At 49.4% G+C, this 23,887-nt stretch overlaps 10 protein-coding genes across 10 annotated transcripts; 5 read left to right on the forward strand and 5 right to left on the reverse strand.

Moving 5' to 3' along the window:
• Positions 1 to 114: 114 nt before the first annotated feature.
• ASPBRDRAFT_313914 (uncharacterized protein) lies at positions 115 to 2,189 on the forward strand. Its single transcript, XM_067622894.1, has 2 exons — positions 115 to 305; positions 394 to 2,189. The coding sequence occupies exons 1-2, from the start codon at positions 295 to 297 to the stop codon at positions 1,958 to 1,960; spliced, it is 1,578 nt and encodes a 525-aa protein (XP_067476017.1). The 5' UTR covers positions 115 to 294; the 3' UTR covers positions 1,961 to 2,189.
• Positions 2,190 to 2,818: 629 nt separating this feature from the next.
• Positions 2,819 to 3,547, reverse strand: ASPBRDRAFT_133537 (thioredoxin domain-containing protein; the record flags this gene model as incomplete). The annotated part of the gene is made up of 1 exon (XM_067618524.1): positions 2,819 to 3,547. One exon carries the CDS (start codon positions 3,545 to 3,547, stop codon positions 2,819 to 2,821), a length of 729 nt encoding a protein of 242 aa, XP_067476018.1.
• A 1,198-nt stretch (positions 3,548 to 4,745) lies between these two features.
• Positions 4,746 to 6,116, forward strand: gmtA (GDP-mannose transporter; the record flags this gene model as incomplete). The annotated part of the gene is made up of 4 exons (XM_067618507.1): positions 4,746 to 4,988; positions 5,068 to 5,155; positions 5,236 to 5,607; positions 5,674 to 6,116. The coding sequence occupies 4 exons, from the start codon at positions 4,746 to 4,748 to the stop codon at positions 6,114 to 6,116; spliced, it is 1,146 nt and encodes a 381-aa protein (XP_067476019.1).
• Positions 6,117 to 7,340: 1,224 nt separating this feature from the next.
• ASPBRDRAFT_199189 (25S rRNA (uracil2634-N3)-methyltransferase) lies at positions 7,341 to 9,152 on the forward strand (the record flags this gene model as incomplete). The annotated part of the gene is made up of 2 exons (XM_067621299.1): positions 7,341 to 7,575; positions 8,104 to 9,152. The coding sequence occupies 2 exons, from the start codon at positions 7,341 to 7,343 to the stop codon at positions 9,150 to 9,152; spliced, it is 1,284 nt and encodes a 427-aa protein (XP_067476020.1).
• Positions 9,153 to 9,272: 120 nt separating this feature from the next.
• On the reverse strand, positions 9,273 to 10,693 carry ASPBRDRAFT_132694 (FYV10 family protein; the record flags this gene model as incomplete). The annotated part of the gene is made up of 4 exons (XM_067618466.1): positions 9,273 to 9,704; positions 9,762 to 9,956; positions 10,025 to 10,564; positions 10,640 to 10,693. 4 exons carry the CDS (start codon positions 10,691 to 10,693, stop codon positions 9,273 to 9,275), a joined length of 1,221 nt encoding a protein of 406 aa, XP_067476021.1.
• Positions 10,694 to 11,185: 492 nt separating this feature from the next.
• cbf5 (pseudouridine synthase CBF5) lies at positions 11,186 to 12,881 on the reverse strand (the record flags this gene model as incomplete). Its single annotated transcript, XM_067621300.1, has 5 exons — positions 11,186 to 11,515; positions 11,581 to 11,807; positions 11,861 to 12,492; positions 12,552 to 12,708; positions 12,770 to 12,881. 5 exons carry the CDS (start codon positions 12,879 to 12,881, stop codon positions 11,186 to 11,188), a joined length of 1,458 nt encoding a protein of 485 aa, XP_067476022.1.
• A 251-nt stretch (positions 12,882 to 13,132) lies between these two features.
• ASPBRDRAFT_184726 (uncharacterized protein) lies at positions 13,133 to 16,972 on the reverse strand. Its single transcript, XM_067620027.1, has 7 exons — positions 15,809 to 16,972; positions 15,420 to 15,570; positions 14,746 to 14,771; positions 14,504 to 14,682; positions 14,358 to 14,455; positions 13,908 to 13,950; positions 13,133 to 13,855 (listed from the first exon to the last, which is right to left on the reverse strand). The coding sequence occupies exons 1-7, from the start codon at positions 16,558 to 16,560 to the stop codon at positions 13,443 to 13,445; spliced, it is 1,662 nt and encodes a 553-aa protein (XP_067476023.1). The 5' UTR covers positions 16,561 to 16,972; the 3' UTR covers positions 13,133 to 13,442.
• Positions 16,789 to 17,791, forward strand: ASPBRDRAFT_33349 (prephenate dehydratase PHA2; the record flags this gene model as incomplete). The annotated part of the gene is made up of 2 exons (XM_067623110.1): positions 16,789 to 16,842; positions 16,901 to 17,791. The coding sequence occupies 2 exons, from the start codon at positions 16,789 to 16,791 to the stop codon at positions 17,789 to 17,791; spliced, it is 945 nt and encodes a 314-aa protein (XP_067476024.1).
• A 430-nt stretch (positions 17,792 to 18,221) lies between these two features.
• ASPBRDRAFT_58106 (translation termination factor eRF1) lies at positions 18,222 to 19,956 on the reverse strand (the record flags this gene model as incomplete). Its single annotated transcript, XM_067627853.1, has 5 exons — positions 18,222 to 18,265; positions 18,317 to 18,463; positions 18,536 to 19,664; positions 19,725 to 19,774; positions 19,836 to 19,956. 5 exons carry the CDS (start codon positions 19,954 to 19,956, stop codon positions 18,222 to 18,224), a joined length of 1,491 nt encoding a protein of 496 aa, XP_067476025.1.
• Positions 19,957 to 21,617: 1,661 nt separating this feature from the next.
• ASPBRDRAFT_133115 (putative transporter) lies at positions 21,618 to 23,873 on the forward strand (the record flags this gene model as incomplete). The annotated part of the gene is made up of 6 exons (XM_067618499.1): positions 21,618 to 21,790; positions 21,862 to 22,799; positions 22,858 to 22,986; positions 23,044 to 23,141; positions 23,252 to 23,418; positions 23,495 to 23,873. The coding sequence occupies 6 exons, from the start codon at positions 21,618 to 21,620 to the stop codon at positions 23,871 to 23,873; spliced, it is 1,884 nt and encodes a 627-aa protein (XP_067476026.1).
• Positions 23,874 to 23,887: the final 14 nt, after the last annotated feature.

Below are 23,887 nucleotides of genomic sequence, written 5' to 3' on the forward strand. Positions count from 1 at the left end.
CCCATCTTCCTCTAATACCAATCGCCTCTTAGTGCTGTCACTTAGCGGTTCCCTAGCCGCCCCGTTTACCCACCGGCCCTCCCAGCAAAACTTCCTCTACATTATTATTTGTCTTCCGCTCTTGATCCATCTATCCGCGGTACTGAATTCCGGCCTTGGACTTCCTCCCTTCCTCCCCCTTCGAATGCTCCTCTTTCGCTTGTTATAAGGAGAAATAGAGAAAAGGACAATTAGCGCTGGTCGAGTCTGCCTGCCCTCTGTCACTAGGTCTAGGTATCTGTCTTCCATCCAATCATGGCGAATGCGTGAGTATCTCCCTTTCATCGAAACACCCGGCCACATCTCCCCGAGAATCCAAAGTTTGGCGGCTGACTCTTTTCTGACCATCCACAGCATCGGCTCAGCATGGCGGTCCTTTTGGCATACAATGACTTCTTATGATCGCCATGCTTCCCATGACTCGCCGTATCGAACCGGTAAACATGTGCCTCTTAGTCAAAGTCGACACGAGCCTCTCACTTCCATTGCAACAAGCGCTATCGAATCTCGACCGGATCTGACTTCTCCCTATGATGACGACCAGCCCAAGGGCTCAAATGGTTGGTCCGGCTCCCCTACCGGAGGAGGCTCGCCTAATCGCCCATACTCTCCTGGAATGCGATCACTGTCATCTCAGAAGCGTCAATCCGCAGATCCCAATGCGGATGGTGCCCCGGAGATCCAGATGCAAAGTTTCCATGATGGTGCTCCACCCCCTCCACCCATCGCTCATTCGTGGAGAAAGATCGAGAAATGGCTGGAGAATAATTACCAGGAGCTTTGGGATAATCTATGCGAGGGTTGCACCCAAAATGACATCAACGAACTGGAGCACGAACTGGACTGCAGCCTACCGTTGGAGCTGCGGGAATCCTTGATGGTCCATGATGGTCAGGAGCGGGGAGGGTTGCCCACCGGTGTCATCTTTGGCTGCATGCTTCTGGACTGTGAGGAAATCGTCCAGGAATGGAAAAACTGGCGGATAGTCAACGAGGAGTTTTTGAGCTCGTCTATGATGAACGCCCCTCCAAAGCCAATCCCCAGTTCATCGTCTGCCGTGCCCCCTGCCCCGGGTGCTAATGGTGCATGGAGAAACGACCTACTCGAACGACAGGACTCGCAGCCCCCCGGTGCCGTCCAGAAGGCCTATGCCCATCCGGCTTGGATTCCTTTGGCTCGCGACTGGGGCGGCAACCATATCGCTATCGACTTGGCCCCAGGACCTGCTGGAAAGTGGGGACAGGTTATCATCTTTGGCCGGGACTACGACTGTAAATACGTGATTGCTCGGTCCTGGGCTGCCTTCCTTGCGACGCTAGCAGATGATATCTGCAGTGGCAAGGTCTCTGTGGATGAAGAAACAAATGAAATGAAGCTTTTGGAGTTCAAGTCCCAGAACGTGGAACCCCCCTACTTGGAGATCTTGAGGTGGAGAACCGATCAGAAGTATGGCAGGAGACAACCTAGGCGCAAGGCTCCGAATGGCCTGGGACTGAGCACGGGCGGCAAGTCGGGCAAAGAGTCACCCTATGGCAGCCCAACGCCCAGTGAAGAGCGTGGAAGGTCGCCGCATCGCTTCCCCAACCGGGGTTCTACTCAAAGTCCCAAGACTCAATTCGGCATGTCAAGCCCACTGGCTCGCGTTACAGAAGAGGCCCCGAGTCCAGTGCACACCGTTGAGGAGACTGAGCTTCCAGAGCAAACGGCGAAAGAGAACGAAGAAGAGCGTCCATCTGAAGATTTGATGGAGGTAGCCACGCCTCAAATCGGCGGAAAAGAGAACGAGGGAGCTGGAAAGAGTGAGGAGGAGCGCCAGTCATTGGAAGCGGACAAGACGCAAAAGCGTGACTCCAATCAACCGTCCTCGGCCACTGGCTTGGACGCCGAGGTCTTGGGTGAAATGAAAAATGTAGCGATCTAGACCTCGTTTTGAGCGATTGTTGCTTTTATGTTGCTCCTTCTTTTATTTTCCCGGCGCGTCGAGTTCATCTTTATCATGAGCACCTTGCTTTTGCGTTCCTAATGAGGAGTTTTCTGATCTTGTCTCCATCCAGTTCAAGTGTCTCAGGCGCCCCCCTCTATGAAAGTTGATGGATTTGTGTGAACACTCTTCTTACCTACATGTATAAATCCTTCGCATTGTCATACTCCATGATTCCTGTGGCCGTCCGTTTTCTCATCATTTCTTCTTTTCTTGTCATTTGCAACTTTCAGCAGCCTTATCTTTCTACTTGGGATGGTCACCCGCGATCTGTTTTCTCCACATTGCTGTAACTTTACCTCAACGATGATGCTGTATTAGTTCTCTTCCAAGTCTTTTTTTTTTCTGGATGTTCTGCTGTAGCCTTGCGCCTCCGGTTTCAATGTGGTAATACTACTCTACGACGATCGATCACTAGGATGATGTATTTCGGTAGTTATCCAGGTGCTTGACTTGATTATATTCCGTACCATGCTCCGGCATCGGTTGTTGCTTCGAGCCCCCAATACCGCCTCACTTTCGTAGCTCGCTCCGATCCGAGTATAGACTCGAGTGGAATAGCATCCAGGCATACTCCGAACTTACGGCGCACCCTGCTCGGCTGCCACAATCATTGTTGCAGGTGCAGATTGGTTACACACCAACGTCAATGGCTACAGCCAAGCAACGAATCTCTAGTCTCCAGGGCTGTTGTCTTAATCCGGTCTCGTTTCATGAAGGTACCGACGCGTTCTCCCACCAGACGGCAGGACATCCTTCTGCAATCATGACAGGCTATCCAGGGAAGCCACTCGGATTTCAATCCCAGTCATCGTCCTCGTCTTCAGCATGTCTATAACTCCTCGCGTTGCCCGTCCGAATTGACCGCTTCCCCCGATCTCTGCGATCTCCATTATCACTCTCATCGTCTTCCGACCCATCAGACGCCCCATCACCAGCCCGGAACTTCTCCTGAGCAAGAATTCCCTTCCAAATCAACCTCTTCTCCAAAGTCGCAGTGCTAAACCCATCGGTTCCATCCCGACCACCCGATCCCAGCCCTTCGAATCCAGTCACGCGCTCAACCCCAACCCCATCCTTGAACCCCATCACGCAAGGCAGCACCCGGATCTTCAACCGCTCCACCACAAACGGCGTGTTCCGCACATCCACCCGAGCAAAGCGCACCTCATGGTGTCGGGTCGTTAGCGCTCGGATATGCTCGTCCATTGTGCTGCAGCGCGCGAAATCCGGATGTGCGAAGTGAATCACGCATCGATGGGTCTGCGTGGTGAAGTCTAGTAGGGCTTGGTCGCTGGATATGGTAGGGTAAAGACTGTCTTCAAGGATGGTGTGATCACGGGTGCGGCTGTCATTGTTGTTCTTGTTGTTTTGGGCTGAGGCGAATTCTGCATTGAGTTGCTCGATTCGGTGCGCTCGGTAGGCTGAGTCGTCTTCATTTTCTAGCGCGTCGAACAGAGCATCCGAGTCGGCGTCGTGGTCATCTTGGTCTCTTGCGGGGGGCTTGTCTTCGAAGGCGCGGCTCATGATTGTGGTGGTTTTTTAAAGGTTGTTTCTGTTGTGAATTAAGGTTGTGAAGGTAGGTTTTCGGTGCAAGGTGATGTTGGACCCCGGCGGTATTGTTTGTCAATTGAAGGATAGGGCAAGCCTCAAAGAGACACAAAGGCAAGAGAGACGGTATATAACTATACTCTGCTGATGATAAGGAATGAGGGAGGGGGAGGAGAGCACACGGTGGGTCGGAGGGGTAGTGGGAAGCTAAATGCTCCCGCAAAAGGGCTTCAGAGATTGACTTGAGTAAGATGAAAAGAGGTCTAACTGAAGAAAATATATATCGGGGATATGGATACAATCTTCCAAGGTGAACAGTCGGTTCTCCTTTCGGAACTTGAATGAGGAACGGAGTCTATACGGAGGGAGAAGAATCTACGGCGGGCTATCGGTCGGTATGGACCGCATTGAAATTCCCAATGCTGGTACGGTACGGAGTTATGGAGGAAGTCCCTGAAAAGGTACCGCTAACTTCGTTCAGGTACCAAGTGTAATTGATTATTTCCACCAGATCCCGATCTCCCTAGCACTATGGACAACGTGGCACTGTGAGAAACATAATTGATGATAAGGAACATATAGGCCAAGACACAGGTATTGTGTCCTTCTAAGAAGCCAAGCATAGCACCCCAATACGGAGAAACATAGGCTTGATATATGTATGTATTAGAATACCAGCCAAGATTAAAAATAACCGACTGGATTGCCGCATCCGGAAGAAGCGGGAGTTCCAGCCCAGGCGGGAAAGGAAACCTTTTTTTTTTTCATTTCCAAGTAATTGCTTTTCCCCCTTCGCCTTCGTTCGCGATATTATTATTCTTCCTGCTGGTCTTTCTTCCTTCTTCCCCCCCGGCTTATCCTCAGCCTCTTTCTCGACCTTCTCCTTCTCGTGTCCTCCCCTTCTTCTTCCCCCTCGTCCTCTTCACATCCTCCTTTCCCCCCATTCTTTTCACACTGTCTGGCTAAGTGAACATATCTCCGGGCTGGTGTCTCTCGTGTTCTTTTTTTTTTCTTTATACTTGCGGGTTTTCTTTCCCTCTTAACACTCACTCCGGCGCCGCCACTATCACTTCATTCCCGACTCGCCTTCGCCTTGCCACGACTTTCTCGTCTTTCCCATAGGCCCATCGAAATCCATTACCCCTTCGCATAGACACTCATTGAATCAGTCACCATGGCTGAAGGCAAGAAGACCGACGATTACACGATCCAGATGGATTCGATAGACCAGGGCAACAAGAGCTTCGAGGCGCCGCCGCCGCCTCAGCCCAGGAGTCCGCCGTCGGGCTCGCTGTCCAACAACCCCATCTTGCCCGTCCTGGCCTACTGTGGATCCTCGATCTTGATGACTGTCATGAACAAATATGTTTTGTCCGGCACTGACTTCAACCTGAACTTTTTCCTCCTCTGCATCCAGGTATGTCGGCTAATGTCGGAGCACTTGGCGGGTGTGTGTTGGATGTTCAAAGCTGACCGCTGATCCATCTCTCCTGCAGTCTCTCGTTTGTATCATCGCAATCCAGACCTGTAAATCATGTGGTCTGATCACTTATCGCGACTTCAGCGCGGACGAAGCCAGAAAGTGTAAGTGTTCATCAACTGCCTGTCTGCTTTTTATAAATCCTCTCGCGCTCTCGTGCTGATGTGTCTTTGATTATAACTAGGGTTCCCCATCACTCTGCTCTTGATCGGCATGATCTACACGGGCTCTAAGGCGCTTCAGTTCCTCTCGATTCCCGTCTACACCATCTTCAAGAACTTGACCATCATCCTTATCGCTTACGGAGAGGTCCTGTGGTTCGGTGGCTCCGTCACCGGTCTTACCCTGTTCTCTTTCGGGCTGATGGTTCTGAGCTCTATCATTGCCGCTTGGGCTGATATCAAGCACGCTGTCGAGAGCAGCGGCGATGCGACCGCCAAGGTGTCTACTTTGAATGCAGGCTATATCTGGATGCTGATCAACTGCCTCTGCACGTCGTCCTATGTTTTGGGCATGCGCAAGCGGATCAAGCTGACCAACTTCAAGGACTTTGACAGTATGTTGCTCTAATCAAATGGGTTGTATTACAAAACCCTTCATTTGCTGACCTGCTGTGTTCTAGCCATGTTCTACAACAATCTTCTGTCGATCCCCGTTCTGATCGTTCTGTCCGCTTTCTTGGAGGACTGGTCATCTGCCAACGTCAACCGCAACTTCCCTCCCGTGGACCGTAACAGCATCGTCTTTGCCATGATCCTTTCCGGCTTGTCGTCCGTGTTTATCTCCTATACCTCCGCCTGGTGTGTTCGCGTCACTTCGTCGACCACTTACTCCATGGTTGGAGCTCTGAACAAGCTGCCTATTGCTATCTCGGGGCTCATCTTCTTCGACGCCCCTGTTACCTTCCCCAGTGTTTCGGCTATCGTCGTTGGCTTTGTTAGCGGTATCGTCTACGCTATCGCTAAGATCAAGCAGAACGCTAAGCCAAGGACTGGTGTCTTGCCGACCGCCAATCCCCCGGTCAGCGCCAGCAGCCAGAGTATGAGGGACTCGCTGCGTTCCTAGTCGGATTGTCTAGATGTCAGTGAGATAGCTGGGTCGTTCTGGGCGATTGCTCCGGCTCAACCGTCATCAAGGCCACTTCGTACCGAGTGCGAGAATGTGCTCGTTGTTCGCATGTGATATGTGATTATTCGTTTCGTTGTAGTTGGCGGGGGCTGTCGTTCAGGCCCTGAATCGCAGACTTCATTCCTCCCTTTGCAAGTCTTGATGATTCTGTAATCTATCTCCACATGTCGAGCTACCTGAAAGGCCTCTCTGCGTTGCTGTTACTGGCCTTTTTAGCTTTGCTTTCAAATATCTGCCCCGATCATGACCTTTTTCGCATATTCATTTTACTTGTTTCGGGCTGCGCAGATGGCTTCCATTTGAATATCATCTAGTAATGCTGTGGATTGATATGACATGTCTTACCTTTTTTCTTTTTTGCTTTTCATGGCGTGTTCTGTGTTCTTGTCTGTGACGAGGCCTCGCAGAATAAGGTTTCGTGCGGTTGAGGATTTATCAAAAGGAAAAAGCCTTTCCTGGTGTTCAAGCCTGTATATAAGAAGTTTTTTTTTTATGTCCTTTTAATAAATCTTATAGAATTGAAGCGTGTTTGGATGGACATTACGCTGCGAGAGCAATACAAGCGGCCGATGTTGCGCACGTAGTGCGTTTGAAGTGGTAGAAAACGTCACGTAGCTATCCCGTGGACATTGTAGTAAATTGGGAAAAAAAAAAAGGACTATGTCAAAGTAATCATCATACTATTAGCAGTTACTATGGGTTTCCATTGCCTATTGAAAACTTACATTGGTTGCGCAGTTGAAAACAGTAGTTAAGTAGAGTACTAGTTACTGATAGATCTCCGCCTCTGCTGTATCTGCCTTACGATCCCGCAAACCCGGGCCTCTCATTGGTCTAAGCGGCAATCAGCAATCATAGAATTTTGAACCGTGTACCTCAGGTTGAAATATATATATCAATATATATATAATTTTTGATATATATATAATTTTCAACAAACCCCCTTCCCCACCCCTTTCTCCCTTCGGTCATCTCATCAATTCTCACACCCACTCTTAACAACATTTTCAGATCCTCTTACAGGACAACATACAGTAGGGCGTGAAAAACATAAAGAAGGTAAAAAAAAATTTTTTAGAGAAAGAAATGCCCAAGTCCAAAAAAGCCGGAGGCCCATCCCCAGCAGGCCAGCAACAACAACATCCAAAAAAGCATCGCAAAATGTCATCATTCGCTAAGCTTTCGACTACCACCACTACTACTGGTACCAACTCTGCAAAGCCCAATGCCGCTCAGGGTGGTCATCATCACCACGGGTCGGGCAATGCCAGCAAGAATAGCAACAATGATCGGAAGATGAAGCATTCACAGCAGCAGCAGCAGCAGCAGCAGCAGAGGAACCAGCGGCCTATTGTGCCTTTTGGAAGGATGGATCGGATCTTGCTTGTTGGGGAAGGTGAGTGGCTCTTTCTCTTTTCTTCTTCTTCCTTTCCCCCGCTTTAGCTTTTACTTGCTCTCGTCTGGTGGTTCGATGCTTGGATTGCCTTTCCATTCTTGATATCATGTCTTCTTCTTCTTCCCTATTCTGGATAGATATATATATATATATATATATATATATATTTATTGGTTCGCTTTCGCTGTGACGTCTGGCTGGATGCATCCCATGTTGTTGATCGCGTGCTCTTGTTGGCATACGCTTTTCCCAATTATTTACGATAAAATGCCACTGGTTTGTCATGGGATGATAATATGCGTGCGCTGGCCGACAGGACCCTGGGTTCTTTGCAGGTCTTTCACGGGTGCCTGTTTTGCATCTGCTTTGTTTTAGGGAGCAAAATCGCAGGGTCGTCCCCAAGCTCGCGCCAACTTTCATCTACATCCTACTTGCTATCTGATTCAACACCGGCGAAGGGGGCCTGCGCCGGAGAACCATGTCAAAACCTTGTCTCGTTGGTCCACAGCCCTAACTAGATTGATGTAGGCGACTTCTCCTTTGCTCGCTCATTGGTCCTCCAGCACCGTTGCAAGAACGTCATGGCGACCTGCTATGATTCTAAAGACACGCTCTACAGCAAATACCCCAAAGCTGAGAAAAACATTCACGATATACAATACGCATTTTCCAAGGCGACGACGGGAGAGCATGCTTCAGACATTAGTGGTAACTTTCCCAATGGAGGCGACGCAGGCATCGGAGGCACCGATTCACAAGAATCCCTTGAAAACCAGGCGCAACGTCGTGGAGCGAAAGTCCTTTATTCAGTTGACGCTCGAAAACTTGGTCTTCCTGCGGGTGGTGGTAAAGAGATCCGGACGGGCTTTCCACGACAGGAACGAAAACGTCCGGCCTGGAAAGAAGCAAAGAGCGGCGCCTCGTCTGCACCACAAGGTGGGCCGTGGGACGTGATTTGCTTCAACTTCCCTCATGTCGGCGGCATCTCCACCGACGTCAATCGGCAAGTTCGAGCGAACCAGGAACTCTTGGTGGCGTTCTTCAAAGCATGCGTGCCTTTGTTGTCTCATCGCCCCGAGTACGTAGACAGTGATGATGAAGACGACTGGGACAACTGGGAGGATTCTGAACTTGAATCAAGCGGAGGTGAAGATGATCATGATGGCAGTGGAGACGGCAACCAACTGCGAACAGCCAACACTACCGGGCAGGCGACATGCCGAAATAGAGTCGAACCAGGTCAAATTCTAGTGTCGATGTTTGAGGGTGAGCCTTACACACTCTGGAATATCAAAGACCTTGCAAGGCATGCTGGCTTGCAAGTGGTCACTAGTTTTCGATTTCCCTGGGCCTCGTATAAGGAGTATTCCCATGCGCGGACGCTGGGCAACATCGAAGGAAAGGATGGTGGAAGAGGCGGCTGGAGAGGAGAAGATAGGGACGCGAGAATGTACGTCTTTGAGGTCAAACAGGAAGACCATCCAGCGATAAGGAGGAACGCCCCGTCTTCCAAACCTGGGCAGACTGCGAGAAAGAAGAGGCCGAGAGATGCATCCGACAGTGACGACAGTGAATAGGAAATGCCAACGCAAACTATTCGTTGCAGGTAAACACTCCACAGTCTGTTCCAAACTAGAAGAATGAGATAAGACACAGGGCCGGTTGCAGCTGCACATAGCCTTGATATGTATTCCTTGTTACATGATGTAGACTTTCTTCATATCACCCTCATTGAAGACCTCACCGGTCGTAGGGTCCTTTACTTTACCTGCCTCAACACACCCGACTTTCTTGCTCATCTCCAACAGCCGTTGCTGACCATAAATCCTGCCATTTGGAAGCACGATCGGGTCGCTCTCAACGTAGCTCTTCGTGTGGTGAGCATATGGCATGTTCCGAGCGAGCTCGTTAAGCTCGGTCGAACAGATCGGACAAACAGATGTTGTCGTAGACAGCGAGTTCGAACTGGAGGAGGTATAGGCCGAATGGCACGAAGGAGTTTTGAGAGCCGACAAGCCTGCAGACAGAGCGATATGTAACAGAGGACGAGTGGATAATGACAGAAGCTCATGGTGAGTGCGGACAAAGAGGTCGGAAAGATAAGCCCATCTATCATGAGCATACATCGACTATGGGTGAGTTAGTTCGTATAGTCCGTCTGAAAATGTTACCGATATCCCCATTACCTTGTACGGCTCAGCTTTGGTGTCCGGAGGAAAAGCGAGGAGTCCTGCAGCTCGATGAATCTCCACCGACTGTGTCTCAAGGTATGGGGCTAGATATTTTTTGGCGTGGACCATAGCGTCGTTGAATTTCTCTCTATGCCCTGTCCTGACCATTTCGATATATTGCTGCAATCGGAGTTCGAACTCCAAGTTATACTGTAGCCCAAGGTCAGGCCTGGATTCTAGCATATAGCCCCGTGATTAGGGGCGGAAATTAGACAAACCTGGCTCTTTTTCAGCGCTGCTTTATTCTCGCCACACCATTGCAGTGCATCTTTCGTTTCACCAGTGCGTAGGCTCTCGGCGATACGTTGGCACTGCACAAAAACGTTAAGATCCACAAGATCCTCGATCCCCTTCTCACGGGCTAACTGCTGGGCACTTTTGATATATCCGGAACGTAGCATATGGTCTACCATGAGCCTGTCCAACCGAACCCTCGCCCACTGATCGTATTGGACGTCTGCCAGGCTAGGAATTTGGTGAAGTTTCTCCAGGTGCTGGATACGTTTCCGGGATTGTTCTTGGATTTTTCTTTCCTCTTGATGCAAATTCTCCATTTTCCGTTTCAATCCTTGCATGCGGGAAATCATAGCGTCGAGCGCAGCAAGAGCTTGGTCAGGTGTTTGCTCATTTGATAAGGAAGCATTGGCGGTCTCTTTGAGTGCGGGGAGGACATACTCCTTTTCTCGCTCGACAAGGCGCTGAACGGATTTGAAATTTCGACGTGCAAGCTCGTGTGGTAACCGTAGGAGAGGCTGGTCCTGCAAGCAGACGACAAGATCAGTATCAGACTACAGGGGCAAGCCAGCAACAGGTAGGGGGAAAGGGTTGTATACTAAAAGTAGATGGTTCTCCGCATTTAGCCGGGTTGATGTAAGTTCCGCAGCCATTTTGATTACAGATACGGCCAGTGATTTGACTTCTGACTGGGCAGGTACAAGGCTAAGCAGCAATTAAATGGTACGTGAAGCAGGCATGAGTGAATGAGGGTAAAGAAGCAGGGGAGCAGCAGATGGAAGTTGCCTGACGTGCGGACCGGAAGTTGATGCGGGGACACCGCCTCCGGTCACGGGCCTCCCAGTCACGGTACCCGCGCCCAACTACGGAAGTTCACTTATTTTCAAGGACCAAGCAGATGAAACAAGTAATTGAAACGGAAAGATAGAGAAAAGAAAGCGAAAACGGAAAACGAAGATACTGACATACAGAACCGCGACAAACATCTGTTTAGTAAATAGATCCCCTTTTCAAACCCAAGACTCCGACACAAAGAAACAAGTATGTTACAGGAATCATACCCAAGCGGCGCTCCAACAAGCCAAGACAGTTTGGATGGCTGCCGCTCCCCATTCTGAGGCAGGTAAGGAACTTCCCGGGAGCGTTTAATCACTGTCATCGCTCTCTTCCTTCTCCTGCTTGGACTTCCGGCGCTCCTTCTTTTCCTTCTTCTCCTTCTTCTTGCGCTTGCGCTCGGCCCGTTCCTCAGGCGTCTCACCTTCGTGGCGCTTGCGCTTCTTCTTCTCGTCGTCGTCGTCGTCAACATCCATCTTGTTGGGGGAAGAAGGAGTTTCGGTTTGCTCGGCAGGAGTAGCGGTCTCTTCTTGGGAAACTGGTTGAGCCACTGCCTGTGCGCCTTCTTCTTCGGGTGCGCTGTAATCCTTGTAATCGTTCTTCCATTTAGCAGGCGTAGCCTCGTTAGCACGGCCGTACTTCTACATTGATTGTCAGCAAAGCCAGCACATATGTGAGTGTTCCGCAAATCCAGGAAATAGCTTACATCAAGCTTCCCCGCGGACTTGAGCTTCTTCTTCTCCAAAGCCACAGGTCCCAAACCCCAGCGACGCGGGTACAGGTCGCGTTCCATGATGCAACGCTTGACCTTGGCAACAACGCCGTGATCGCAGGTGGACAGCTCGACGGTCGACATTTGAGCGATACCGATAGCGATAGCCTCACCCTTGGTAGTCATGAGGACCACCTCTTCATTGACCTCAATACCAGCCTCTTCAACAAAGTCAGCAAATGTATCAGACCGTATGAGTAAGGCAAGATCTTACCAAAGCGGAGGAGGCCAGGGACCATAAGCTTAGCACCATAGCATACAGCGTTAACAGCACTGTCTTTTACAACAATACGCTTGTAGGTGGTGAGTAGAGTCTCCAAAGGTTTGATGACCTTCCTCAGATAAGACTCATCCCGTTGGTTGTCGTACATCCATTGGGCGTCCAACACGTCATGCAGAGTCACCATTCCGCTGTTCTCATCCATAGCTCCACTGCGAACACGGCGGAGTTCCTGCATGTGCGCACCAACACCGAGCAGAAGACCCAAGTGGACACAAAGGGTTCTGATATACGTTCCTGCTTCACAGCTGACCCAGAAGACACCGAGGTGCCTCTCATTGTCAAACTCGTAGAGTTTGCTTTCGTGGATCGTCCGAATACGAAGCTGACGCTTAACAGCGGAGATCAATGGCGGCCGCTGGAAAAGGGCTCCAGTCAAGGTCTCAAGAGCCCGCTTGAACTGGGCCTCGCCGCCGGGGATCTTATCATGAAGGCGGATCACGCAAACGTATTCTTTTCCGGCACCCTGTTGGGATTTCACCAGGCGAGTAGCACGGTCAATGCAGACAATCAAGCAACCGGTGACCTTGGGGTCGAGGGTTCCGCTGTGACCAGTCTTCTCCGCCCTTTACAAAACTAGTCTCAGTATCGTGAAGACGAGAGCAAGACACAATAGAAAATTTACCTCAGGATTCTCTTCATCCAAGCAACAACCTCATGACTGGAGGGGTTTGAAGGCTTGTCCAGGTTGATGACACCGGAGTTAATGTACGACTTCAGGTCGCGCTTGAGAGGAGTGCTACCAGCGGGAATTGGCGTGAAGTGACCGGTCCTGACAAGCACTGATATTATAGATCAGCACCAGCTACATTGACATGAGATGTGGCTTTGAGATGAACATACGCTTGTCATAATTCTTCAGAAGAAGCGGCCACTCCGACGTGTCGATTTTCGAGGCACCAGCCTCAGGCTTGATTGTGTAGTCCATCTCCTCCTTAGCCACTGCGACCGCCATTTTAGATAGGCTGGCTTGAAGGGTGCAGAGATAACTGGGTTGTTGCGCGCGTTGAGAGAAGGCGCAGGAAAAATTGCACTCTCCGGACTAAGTTTTGTTCTCGCGCTAGCGAGGAAGAAGTCTGGGAAATTTTGAAGTGCGGCGAAAGCTCCTGCGACTAATCAGGTTAGTGCAGAAATTTTACCCGCCGGCCCAGCATCCCGTGACTTGTCTTTACACGTTGCAAATTTCGTATTTCATACGTCTTATTACTCATTTGATAACACGTATCTTTCAAAGGGCTATACCAGAGGCTTACAGAATTCCATTACTTGGTATTGTAGGTGTCGCTCTACTTGTGCGTAGTACCTACTTAACTATCTGCTACCTCTCCTCTATCAACTATTTTATGCAACGGAACGACTTAAAAAGCTTTGCAAGAAGTTACCAGCCGTGTTCCATTGAGCTCTTGGTTCCATCGTCTGAGATACGATGGTAGCAAACATTGCTCGCTTGACCAGAACTACCTTCCCCGCTCTGGACTTGGAAATGACTGGTCAACTAGGCAGGAAACGTCGGTCCCTATTCACCACCAAGTCTTCGCCCTGGGCCTCTCCTGCTCCAAGGGCTTTGAAAAGACGATGTCCAACCTCCCGGAGAACCCTGGGTGTGGTCCGTCGCACGGTAGGCGGTTCCGAAGGCGCGAGCTTCGCGCTGCGGCGTGTGAGCAGCAAAGAACCGCCTCACAAACGCCGGAGTGACGAGGTAATTTTTACCACCTCCGAAGGTTGGGTATATACGGGTAAGAAAATCGTAGAAGTGCGCAGCGACTATGCCCATGCCGTCCCTCAACGCCGCAGGCCATCCGGAAACGACCAGTGTTAACGTGAGCATTGCCCATGGTAAGAACTCGACGGGTATTTGGATGATGAAAAAGCTCGCCTTCCTTCCTCGGTTGTCTTGGGAATACGTGTAAACGAATGCCAGGATCAACGCTGGGAAACGTTAGTATAGGCAAGCATAATCTTGGTACGGCGGCAAGCTCACCGGAAGTAAAAATTACAGTATCCAAGAGACAACCTGCCGTGAGCTTTGGGTTGTTAGTACCGGCAAGTCAAGGAGGCTACATTAGAAAGCAGGAAGGGTCTATGAAATGATGACAAATCAATAAAATATATAGATATAGAGATGTAGGGCACCATAACCACCAGTGTGAACAGATTCATCACACTAGCTATCTCACTGGTCGTCCCACCATACCCACAACGCATATAGCCCCGGTAAAATCAGTTTTGGAGCTATACGGGATGCAGGGGCGATCTTCCTCGTTTCCAGGAACCGCTTCAGCTGATGCTGCGCTGGGCGGGCAGATATACGAGGTGACAAATAAAGAGGAAAAGAAAAGCAATAACAACAACGAATTTGGGCGCAGATCAAGATTTCGAGGCGACTAAGGTCGTCGCTTGCAGATAAGACTGGGATTTTCCCGCAACTTACCATGATGATAGAGGCTACGAAGAACACATAAGTGAAAAAATCACCAGGTGCACTGAACCGGGGAGATTCAGTCTCCAGACGGCTGCCATAGGTAAACACTACCGGCAGTTAGCACGCCTGTTCATCAGAACAGCGCAAAACCATACTGAAGTAGAGATCAAAAATCAGGGAAAGCCCTGGCCCAGTGATCATGAAAGGCGAGAACAGCCTCCATAGCTCTGGCAGCGTCTTGAAGACAAGGCGGCGAAGAAAAAGTACATAATAACCGCTGAGAAGGCCACCATGAACCAATATAGACTGTAGAAAGGTAAGTGCAGTGAGTGTTCTAGAGAAAAAGTCAGCAATGGATTCTGATATCCAACACAAGTGATATTGGAATGGCTCATACCTAGTAACAGGAGGAGCAGCCCAAAACTGGTCCATTGTAATTGCCAGAAAGCTGCTATAATGAGCAGTCACGGTTGTAATCCTGTGACCTGAGTACAACAACTATTCGAGACACATCATTCAGTGTCACAAAAGTGGATGTGGCACTTATTGTTGTTTGAAAACAAAGGTAGGATGACGGGAAAGAACGAAAAGGACAGAAAGTAAGTTCTTATAGTGTGTGTATTTCCTTGCTCCAGTGCGGGCAGCTGTTTATCCGTTCCGATTTGTGTGCGGCCCACCAAGTTAAACCCATTGCGGAAGTGTCTATCACCATTTTTGTACGTAATGATGTCCTGCCGTTTCGGTGTCTGTTTAATAGATAGTCGATGACTAACTATAGTCTTCCTTAACTAACTAGTTAGTTACCTTCAGACATCGATGAGGGTAAAGAGATAAGATATCCATAGAGGGGTGCTTGGTGGTTCACGATGCTCCTGAAAATAACGAACTACGAGTTCCTGATTCACAGTTTACAGTGTCACTAAGTGCCGGGATATATCCCATCCTACAAACAAGTACCGATGGACTAGGAAAAGAGGAGGCTCTTCTTTCTATTCGATTGTCAGCCTTCGCCGCTTTTGCATCATGGCTCCATGAGCCCTACGAAGGGCTAGTGTAAGCGGTGCCTCGGACGGCAAGTCGTCCATCCCTGTTCTCAATCCAGACATCCCAGATTGCGTTGCCTTTGCCCGTTCTGGGCTTGCCGCATACTGATAACTCCTCATCAACATATAAAGGAGCTATATTCCTATACTCGATATTTGTGACAGTTAATCTTAACTTGCTCAGATGGCCTTGCAGAGCTGCGAGAAGTAATGCCAAAGTCAACGGCCCATGTACAAGAAGGTTGCGGTAGCCTTCAACATCCTGTGTGTAGGCCTTGTCGATATGTATAGAATGAGCATTAAAAGTAAGAGCCGAGAAGCGGAAAAGCATGGTTTTGTTGGGTATGAGCTTGTGGAGAAAATATGAACCTGAAGGTGCTACGCGCCACCGAGCCCCGTTAGCAAGGATATAGCGACTGGTGATCTTCAAGGTATCTCGCACATTTTATGGCCCTATTTTCCATGTCAAATCTAGCCTTGTCATGACGAATCTGCTCGGGAGATTTTTTGCGCATGAATAATAAATTCCTGGTCTCAATGACACAAGCATCGCCAACGTCCTCTTCGATTTCCTTCCACATCCGCTCCCTGATACTGCGATGGTCTTCGCCCTCTTGAACTGTGCCGATCCGTCTTTCGATTCTAACCATAACCTTTTCTTCCCCTGGCCGGCCCTTTGTCACCACGTCACGGATAGTCTCAATACAGACAGCTCGGCCGCCATTGAAAACCAGACCATTTGTAGTCGGAAACCTGACACTGCCACCAGCCCACAAGCGCCTTTCGAAAGGACTCCCTGGGGCATGTAGAGTGTCCGTTCCGTCTGGAAGTATCTGTGACAATGAAACCTGGGGAGGAAAGTAGACTAGATGGTGGCCTGCTGGCATGGGAGATCTGCTGTGTGCGGAAGGAAGTTCATTTGGCGCTGGGGTTAGCATGGGAAGGTGTTCGGCCAATGTTAAGCTTAGGAGGTATGATGGCTGGGGATGTATATAATCAAATGTCAGGGGAAGCTGTCGTGATGTCAGATCTCGATGTAGCCTTTCGGACAGAGACGAGTGTGCGCGCAATGAAGCCGATAGTCTCCGCCATTGTTGTGGCTGCTGCTGCTGCTGCTGCTGCTGCCATGAGCGCAGTAGTCGCATCCGTCTAGGATTTAAAGTGAACATGCGTATTTGGTTCAATTGATAAGATGACCAGGCTCTGGCGAACAGGGTGAACCATCAACAACAAACGAATCGGAGATGAATCCTCGGGCGTAAACGAGTTCAAATTTCGCCTAGTTATGTCAGCCGCAGCTGTGGAAAGGAACAACTCACGAGCTCTTGGCAGGAATACAAAATCGTGAGGCAAGCAACCGAAACCCAGTGGATCTCCGAAGTACTCATAGCGCTGCCATGGAGCCTCTCAAGGTTGCATTCCTCGGCCCTGTCGCATCATTCTCCCACCAGGTCAGGAATCTATCGGGTTGGGCTTGTCAGTAGTATGTTACTAACTCTCAGCCTTTAGGCTGCGGTTGAAAGCTTTGGGTCTTCAGCTGAACTTCTGCCCCACGTATCGTTTCCGGACGCTTTCGCAGCATTGCAAGAAGGCAAAGTCGATTATGCTATCATCCCTTGCGAGAACTCAACCAATGGCTCGGTTGTTCAGACTCTAGATCTCTTGGCGGACCCGAGCGGCCTCTACAGTGATGTGAAAGTGTGCGGGGAACATTATCTGACAGTTCACCACTGCCTCCTCACTCGAAAGAATCTCTTCCCACCTGGTCAACGAGATTACAGCGCCATCACCAAGTTATATACACACCCGCAAGCATGGGGTCAGTGCGAGACTTTCCTTGAAAGAAGCTTCAAAGGCATCGAAAGACAAGACGTCTCGTCAACCTCCAAGGGCGCTGAGATTGTCTCGAAGGAGACGACAGAGCGATGCGGAGCAATAGCTAGCCGCTTTGCCGCCGAACATCACGGCCTGGATGTATCGGAGGAAAACATTGAGGACAAGGCCAACAATACCACCCGTTTCCTGGTGCTCAGGAATGTGAGTTCGGAGCGTACAAGTCAGCTGATTACCCAATATGCCAACGGTTCCCCGGCACAGAGACGGACTTCTGCTACGCAAACAGCGCAAAAGACTTTGATCTCATTTATGATTCGCCAGGACAGCCCGGGTGCCTTGGCAGATGCTCTCTTGATTTTCAAAAATTGTGGCATGAATTTGACGAGCATTAATTCGCGACCGAGTCAGATAAGGGCGTGGAAATATGTATTCCTGGTCGAAGGTCAATACATTCCAACAAGTGAAAATGTGGACGCGGTTGCCAAGATTCTTGATGGGCTACAAGACGTTACTGAGGGTTGTAGGCATTTGGGAACATGGGCGGATCAGCTTGTATATGTCTAAGCGTTGGTACAGGGGAGGAGAGGGTGCAAAGGGTTCACAGGTGCTTGTGCATGCAACACTTCATATAGACACATCTTATTGATACCCGAATAAGGAAATGAGTTCTATGAAGCACTTCAATTGCCATGTATGCCTCGTGTGTTATGCGCGACCACATTTACAGGCATCTACAAGACCTGTAGATCACATGAAAAGGAAGCCAGTGTTGGTTTCCTCTTGTTGTAATAGTAAACGCACACAGAAGCAACAGCAGAAAATCACAACGAGAAGAGGTCCAATGCTGGCAGGCATTGGAACAAACAGTCTAAACGCGCTAGCCCAAGTGTTATACGATCGACAGCCTTCGGTGAACAGTTGTAAGTAGGTTCGACATAACAGATCTATCATCCTTTCGAACTGGAATATAAAACCTAGTGCCAACCTAGACTGTCTACATAACCTCAGTGAACATGTTACGGAGCTTGGATGGCCCTGCTGTTTAGCGTCAGCACATATCGATGACTTCACGAATAAAGGATCACACACTTCTAAGCAGCTTCATAGGATATTGACTGGGCAACGGCAAGGTGTATACCATTGCGGCCATGTTGCCGGGAGAGCCGCCATCACGAATCACGGGGCGAGCCGTCAGAAGGTCCACATTGGAAACTTCTGGCCGTTCATCCTCGCTCTCTGCGAGGCCGCTGAACCGTCAATCTATAGAGCAATTAGCACACGGACAGTATCAATTTGAGATACACATACCGTCGTAGAATTCATCCTCATCATCGTAGTCAGCAAGCTGTTCAAAGTTGACCTTGTACCGAAGGATAGCTCCGATACCACCGAAACCCTTAACAAATTGGTTTCCTTCACTGGACTTGTCGGAGACGAACTCCAGGGTTGCTCCGAAGTCCTTGTAGCTTTCAGCAAGCCATTCAAGGAACGACGACTGCTCGCTAACTTCCATCTCAGTGCCGGTTTCCTTGTCCATAAACAGCTCACGGTTCTCTTCCTGTGACTTGGTAGTGTGGACGACGACGTCCGAACCGCTGGAGCTCTTGAGAACATGTCGGGTGACGTCAAGGTTCTCATACACAATCAGTGTCTCTGCCGCACCAAGCTCCAAAGCCTTCAGTGTATCGTCAATGCCGTAACAGACCTTTCCGGTATCCTGACTGATTTCTTCAAAGTACTTTCCGATAAGCTTCTTCTCCTGAACAAATTTGACATTGCTCAAGGTCTCAGATGCCAGTTCGATAGCTTGGTTGAAACCGTTCTCGCCACCATAAGACACGTCAACGACCTTGATAACCTTAGCCTGCAGTCTCTGATCGAACATATCGGACTGGTTCAGGTCGTTTTTGAAATCAGCAGAACCGGCCAAGATCAATCCTGCAACATTCACCTTGTCGTTGGTGATGTAGTTCTGAACGGCCAACTCGGCAATCTTGCGGACGTAGTTGTGACGCTTCTCCTCACGAAGACGAGCGAAACGCAATGCTGACTGACCACCACGACCGTGCTTTTTGGGCAGATCAACGCTCAACTTTTGCAAGATTTCTCTGGTGTTGCCACTCAGTGTACCGAACAGAGCACCGTTTCCATCCATGACGATGAAACCAAACTTCTGATCGGATTCAAGAAGCTCACTGAGTGCTTCAGTGTGGAACTTGTTGTCACAAAGATACAACGAGGTGTTGATTGGCTTGAAGGGCTCAAAATCGATGTTGATTTTGCGCTCCTTTCCTTCAGAAGTGATGATTTCACCGCAATAGACCACTAGACCATTCGGCGGCACCTTGTTGTAGAGCTTGAGACGTTGTTGTGTCGAAGTAATAGCGGAAAGGACGGAAAGGCGATTAACACGAGACTTAATGTTGGACGCAGTGCCCTGTAATACCCGATTAACACCTTCGCCGAAGACTGGCTCTCTCTCAGTCAAGCCACTTACAAACTCTTCCGCCAACATCTTTGCGGCTCTAGAAATCTGATCCTTGGGGGCTGCGGAGAAGGAACCTTGATTAGGGATATTCTGTGACGATTTGACCAACTGGAGACGCACGAATGATAAGGGAGATCATGGAGGTGCCGTTTCCTCTAGCAGCCTCAAGCCGCTTGATGAGTTTCTTCACCTTCCATATCTCGATGTTCTTCTCCGCTTCGTTCGGCTGAGCCGCGCTCATTTTGGGCGAGGCAACAATATGATACGACCAGAAGAGGATGAATATGTGGCTTGCTGGTGCTGGAATAGTAACTGTCAGCTGTGGGAACTCTTTTTTCCAGTTGGAGAGAGAAAGCAAGCGGAGATCCTAAGGGTCCTATGAGAGTAGGCGACCTCAAAGACAAAGGGGAACAGAAAAGAGACGATCAAGTCACCTACCTCACGGCTGGTCGATTTGCCGTCCAAGTCCAGCGGGGTGTTTAAGCAATTTTCATCAGGCACCGTGGGGGCGGCCGACGACACAAGGAACGACGAATGGGCCGGCGGTCGCCTGTTTACGATGACATAAGCTGAAACTCGCACAAGCAGATCAACTATTGATCACCACAACACACGTTCAGAAGCCGAGTAGATCCATGTTGTTAGAAAATTCCATGATTACACGTACCGCGAGAGACGATCGCATGTGGAGTTCTTGCATTTCCATCATTGTTAGGCATGTTAATATCGATATTGCGACCGCAAGACCTCAAATAACATTGAGGACCGGAGTGCGGTTCCTGGAATTACCATACTCCGTAATCCAGCGCTTGCGAGCCACTTAACTGGAAAACTGCACTGCCTGCTCCATGCCAACCTAAAGAGGATTTCTTGTCAACTGCCTGATAGCTAGGCGCTTTGCCGGGGCGTGCTACCTACATAGCATCTATGATAGAGACACATGAAAGAGGATGATTGCCTGGTGCCGTGGCTCAACTCATACTGACGGTACCTCTTGGATGCGCCCAAGAGTGGACTGAAGTACCTTTACCTGTTGACCAACCAGATCACCTACTATCATACTTCATATGGCACTATCTGGACTGAGTCGGGGTCTTCAAAGTTGATCGTGTCTTCAACACCAGCAATCATTACTCTGTGATCAGTTCAGAATGTAACAGTCCGCTTCAATGGGCTTAAGAAGCGTATGTGAGGACTCCAATGCAAGCAAGACCTTGAACACTACCCTGAAAATTTGCAAGAAACCGTCTGTGCTATCGCAGGCTGAACCATCCTGTCTGAAGTACATAAATCAATGTGGTGAACCTAATCTCATTACTGGCTTATCAATGACACGGAGAACAATCTATCAAGCTGGTTGGAAACCCCATACCTGTGCAGTAATAGTTCCAAGAGAGACCCCACATTCGCTCCCGAAATTCGCAGAAGCTCCCGGGGGTCCTTTCTGTCGTGGAATAATTTCTCATTGGACTTACCAATCAAGATTTCTACCCTTTCCTTTCTCGGAGATAAACCTGTTTGTACCTACTAGTAGCTGTTAGGTACGGTGTGCTATACTGCAGGCTTATCTTTGTCCTGGACATCGTGCGAGCTGATCCTGTGGCTAGCCTATAAGGAATCGCTGATAGTCACGGTCGTCCAACTAATATCTCTCCAGGCTGAGATTATCCGCCACCACAGTGACGTCCTGAAATTATTCCGACGATAGCTGATTTGTCTTCTCGGCAGCCTTGATTGTACTTACTGCATTCAGTAAATAGATCTGGTCTATTCAAGCACTCCCTTCCTCCATCGCTCCTTCCTTGACATCTTTTTGCGGACGACGACCAGGCAGCAGGTAACTTGGTACATGACCCAAAACTTCTGTCCCTTGACAAGTAAGTTTTACAGCATTAACACACAATGCCTGAATCCACAATGCCTCCTACTGCTGCCCAGGCTTCTAGCGCGCATCGGCCGATTGCGCCTGGCAGGTCGAGCGCTGATTTTGCCATTGAGCCTGATGTATATTCTCATGGGCTCGCGACTAGCAGTGGCAGCTGTTCAAGAGTCGAAAATGACTATCCAAGGTCTAGGTAAGTCGCCTACTCTCCGCATAATCATAGCCCACGCCAGCCTCAGTTTAACTGTGTCTTGCGCCACACAGGTCGGCCTCCTTCTCCGCGCGGTTTAGGCAGGCAGGGGGAGTCAATAGCATTGACAACTTTGCTCGGTCGTGGCAGCGAGCTGCGTATTTTCCGGAGGTCTTACCTCGGCGATCCTCGTTCGTGATAGACTCTGACGAAGAATGGGCTGGGACTACAAACGACATCTTCAGGCCACAAGATTACCCGGGCCATGAGGCCGACATTACACGGCCCTTATTAGGTGCTGATGGAGAGAATGAAGACAATGCCTTAGCTGGCGAGTTGGATCTGAGAAAGAGGACATCAAATGCGGACATCTTTGAAACATCGCTTGGGGGTTCGTACGGAACAATTTCTTCCCGCGTCAGTGCAACGACACGAAAGCATGCGATCCAATTGCACAGAGAGCAACAAAGTCATGATGATACATCTGTCGGCTACGAGAGGGAACCGATTCTTGTAAAACAAGTGCATCATGAAGATGGTACGAGAGAGTGTATAGTTGTTGGCCAATCTACTGTTCCACAGACGATTTTCAATTCCGTCAACGTTCTGATAGGTGTTGGTCTGTTGAGCTTGCCGCTAGCTCTGAAGCATGCAGGCTGGCTTCTCGGCCTGCTATTTCTCTTATTTGCTGCTGTGGCGACATCTTACACGGCAAAAATCCTTGCAAAGTGTCTTGATGTTGATCGGAGCATTGTCACTTATGCTGATCTAGCATATATCAGCTTCGGTCACCACGCACGCTTAGCTACAAGTCTCTTGTTCTGCTTGGAACTTGTCGGGGCTTGTGTTGCACTGGTAGTGCTTTTTGCGGACAGTTTGCAGGCTCTCATCCCCGGCTTGAGCCTTCTTCAGTGGAAAATGGTATGCGGACTGATGCTTGTTCCCCTCAACTTTTTACCATTGCGACTCCTTAGCGTGACAAGTATACTCGGTATACTTTCTTGTACCTCTAGTATGTGGTACCCCCTTTTGAAACTCCTTGTATTCCCCAGGAGCTAATATTGTCGAAGTCGTCATCATCACTTGCATTGATGGGCTTACGAAACCAACCGCGCCGGGATCCCTCCTTCAACCAGCCAGGACGTATTTATTGCCTGACAATTGGGCCACTCTTCCACTTAGCTTTGGACTAATAATGTGTAAGTCTAATTACTCGCTAGGGGCAGCTTAGGGGAAAGCACTGATTTTTCAGGTAGCACCATGGGGTGGTCACGGTGTATTTCCTAATATATACCGCGATATGCGGCATCCACAGAAGTACGAGAAGAGTCTCTGGGTCACTTATATTTTTACGGTAAGCGGTTTTCGATGGCATTTTAGTGCAACACAAAGACATTCGTTCATGATATGCCCAACGAACAGCAGATTGTGTTCTCAAGTACTGATCAAAAATATCTGCCCTAGTATTCTCTTGATTGTATGATGGCCATTGTGGGCTGGATCATGTTTGGCGACGATGTTCGAGATGAAGTCACTGCCAACATCCTACGTACAGACGATTATCCACAGGTGTTGTCCATTTGCATGATCATATTCATCGCCATCATCCCAATCACAAAAGTACCGTTGAAGTGAGTCATATCTCCACATGTTGTCATCTTGTGTTGTATTTGCAAACAAGCATGGGTCACTGATTGACGGATGTAGCTGCCGGCCGCTCGTGGCCACAGTCGAAGTTCTCTGTGGATTTGGGTCACACCCCGAACTTCAGGCGGATCCCAAAAGCACGAAAGCTCTAGTTCAGACCCTTTCAAGAGCGTTTATACGAATCCTTGTCGTGGTCAGCATTGTTTTCATGGCAGTGCTTTTCCCTTCATTTGATCGAATCATGGCGCTAATGGGGTCAGCTTTATGCTTCACGATCTGCATCATATTGCCGGTTGCCTTCCACCTGAAGATATTTGGCAACGAAATGAGTCATAGAGAACGGGTACTGGACTGGTGCCTTCTAATAACTTCCTCAATATTGGCATTGATTGGAACTGCATGGTCCTTTCTGCCGCAGGATGCTATCTCTGCACTGTGAATGTGCGGGTGGCA

This window comes from Aspergillus brasiliensis, assembly GCF_001889945.1.
Source record: "Aspergillus brasiliensis CBS 101740 unplaced genomic scaffold ASPBRscaffold_12, whole genome shotgun sequence".
NCBI classification, from domain to species: Eukaryota; Fungi; Ascomycota; class Eurotiomycetes; order Eurotiales; family Aspergillaceae; genus Aspergillus; species Aspergillus brasiliensis.

Excerpts from the sequence above, each read along its gene's own strand:
- ASPBRDRAFT_184726 (XM_067620027.1), bottom strand. The coding sequence starts at position 16,560 with ATGTTCACTTTAAATCCTAGACGGATGCGACTACTGCGCTCATGGCAG. Across the intron at positions 14,683-14,745 it reads GCTGCTCCTCCTGTTACTAG|AACACTCACTGCACTTACCT; the intron begins GTATGAGCCATT and ends CTTTTTCTCTAG. Across the intron at positions 13,951-14,357 it reads TCGTAGCCTCTATCATCATG|CTCACGGCAGGTTGTCTCTT; the intron begins GTAAGTTGCGGG and ends AACAACCCAAAG.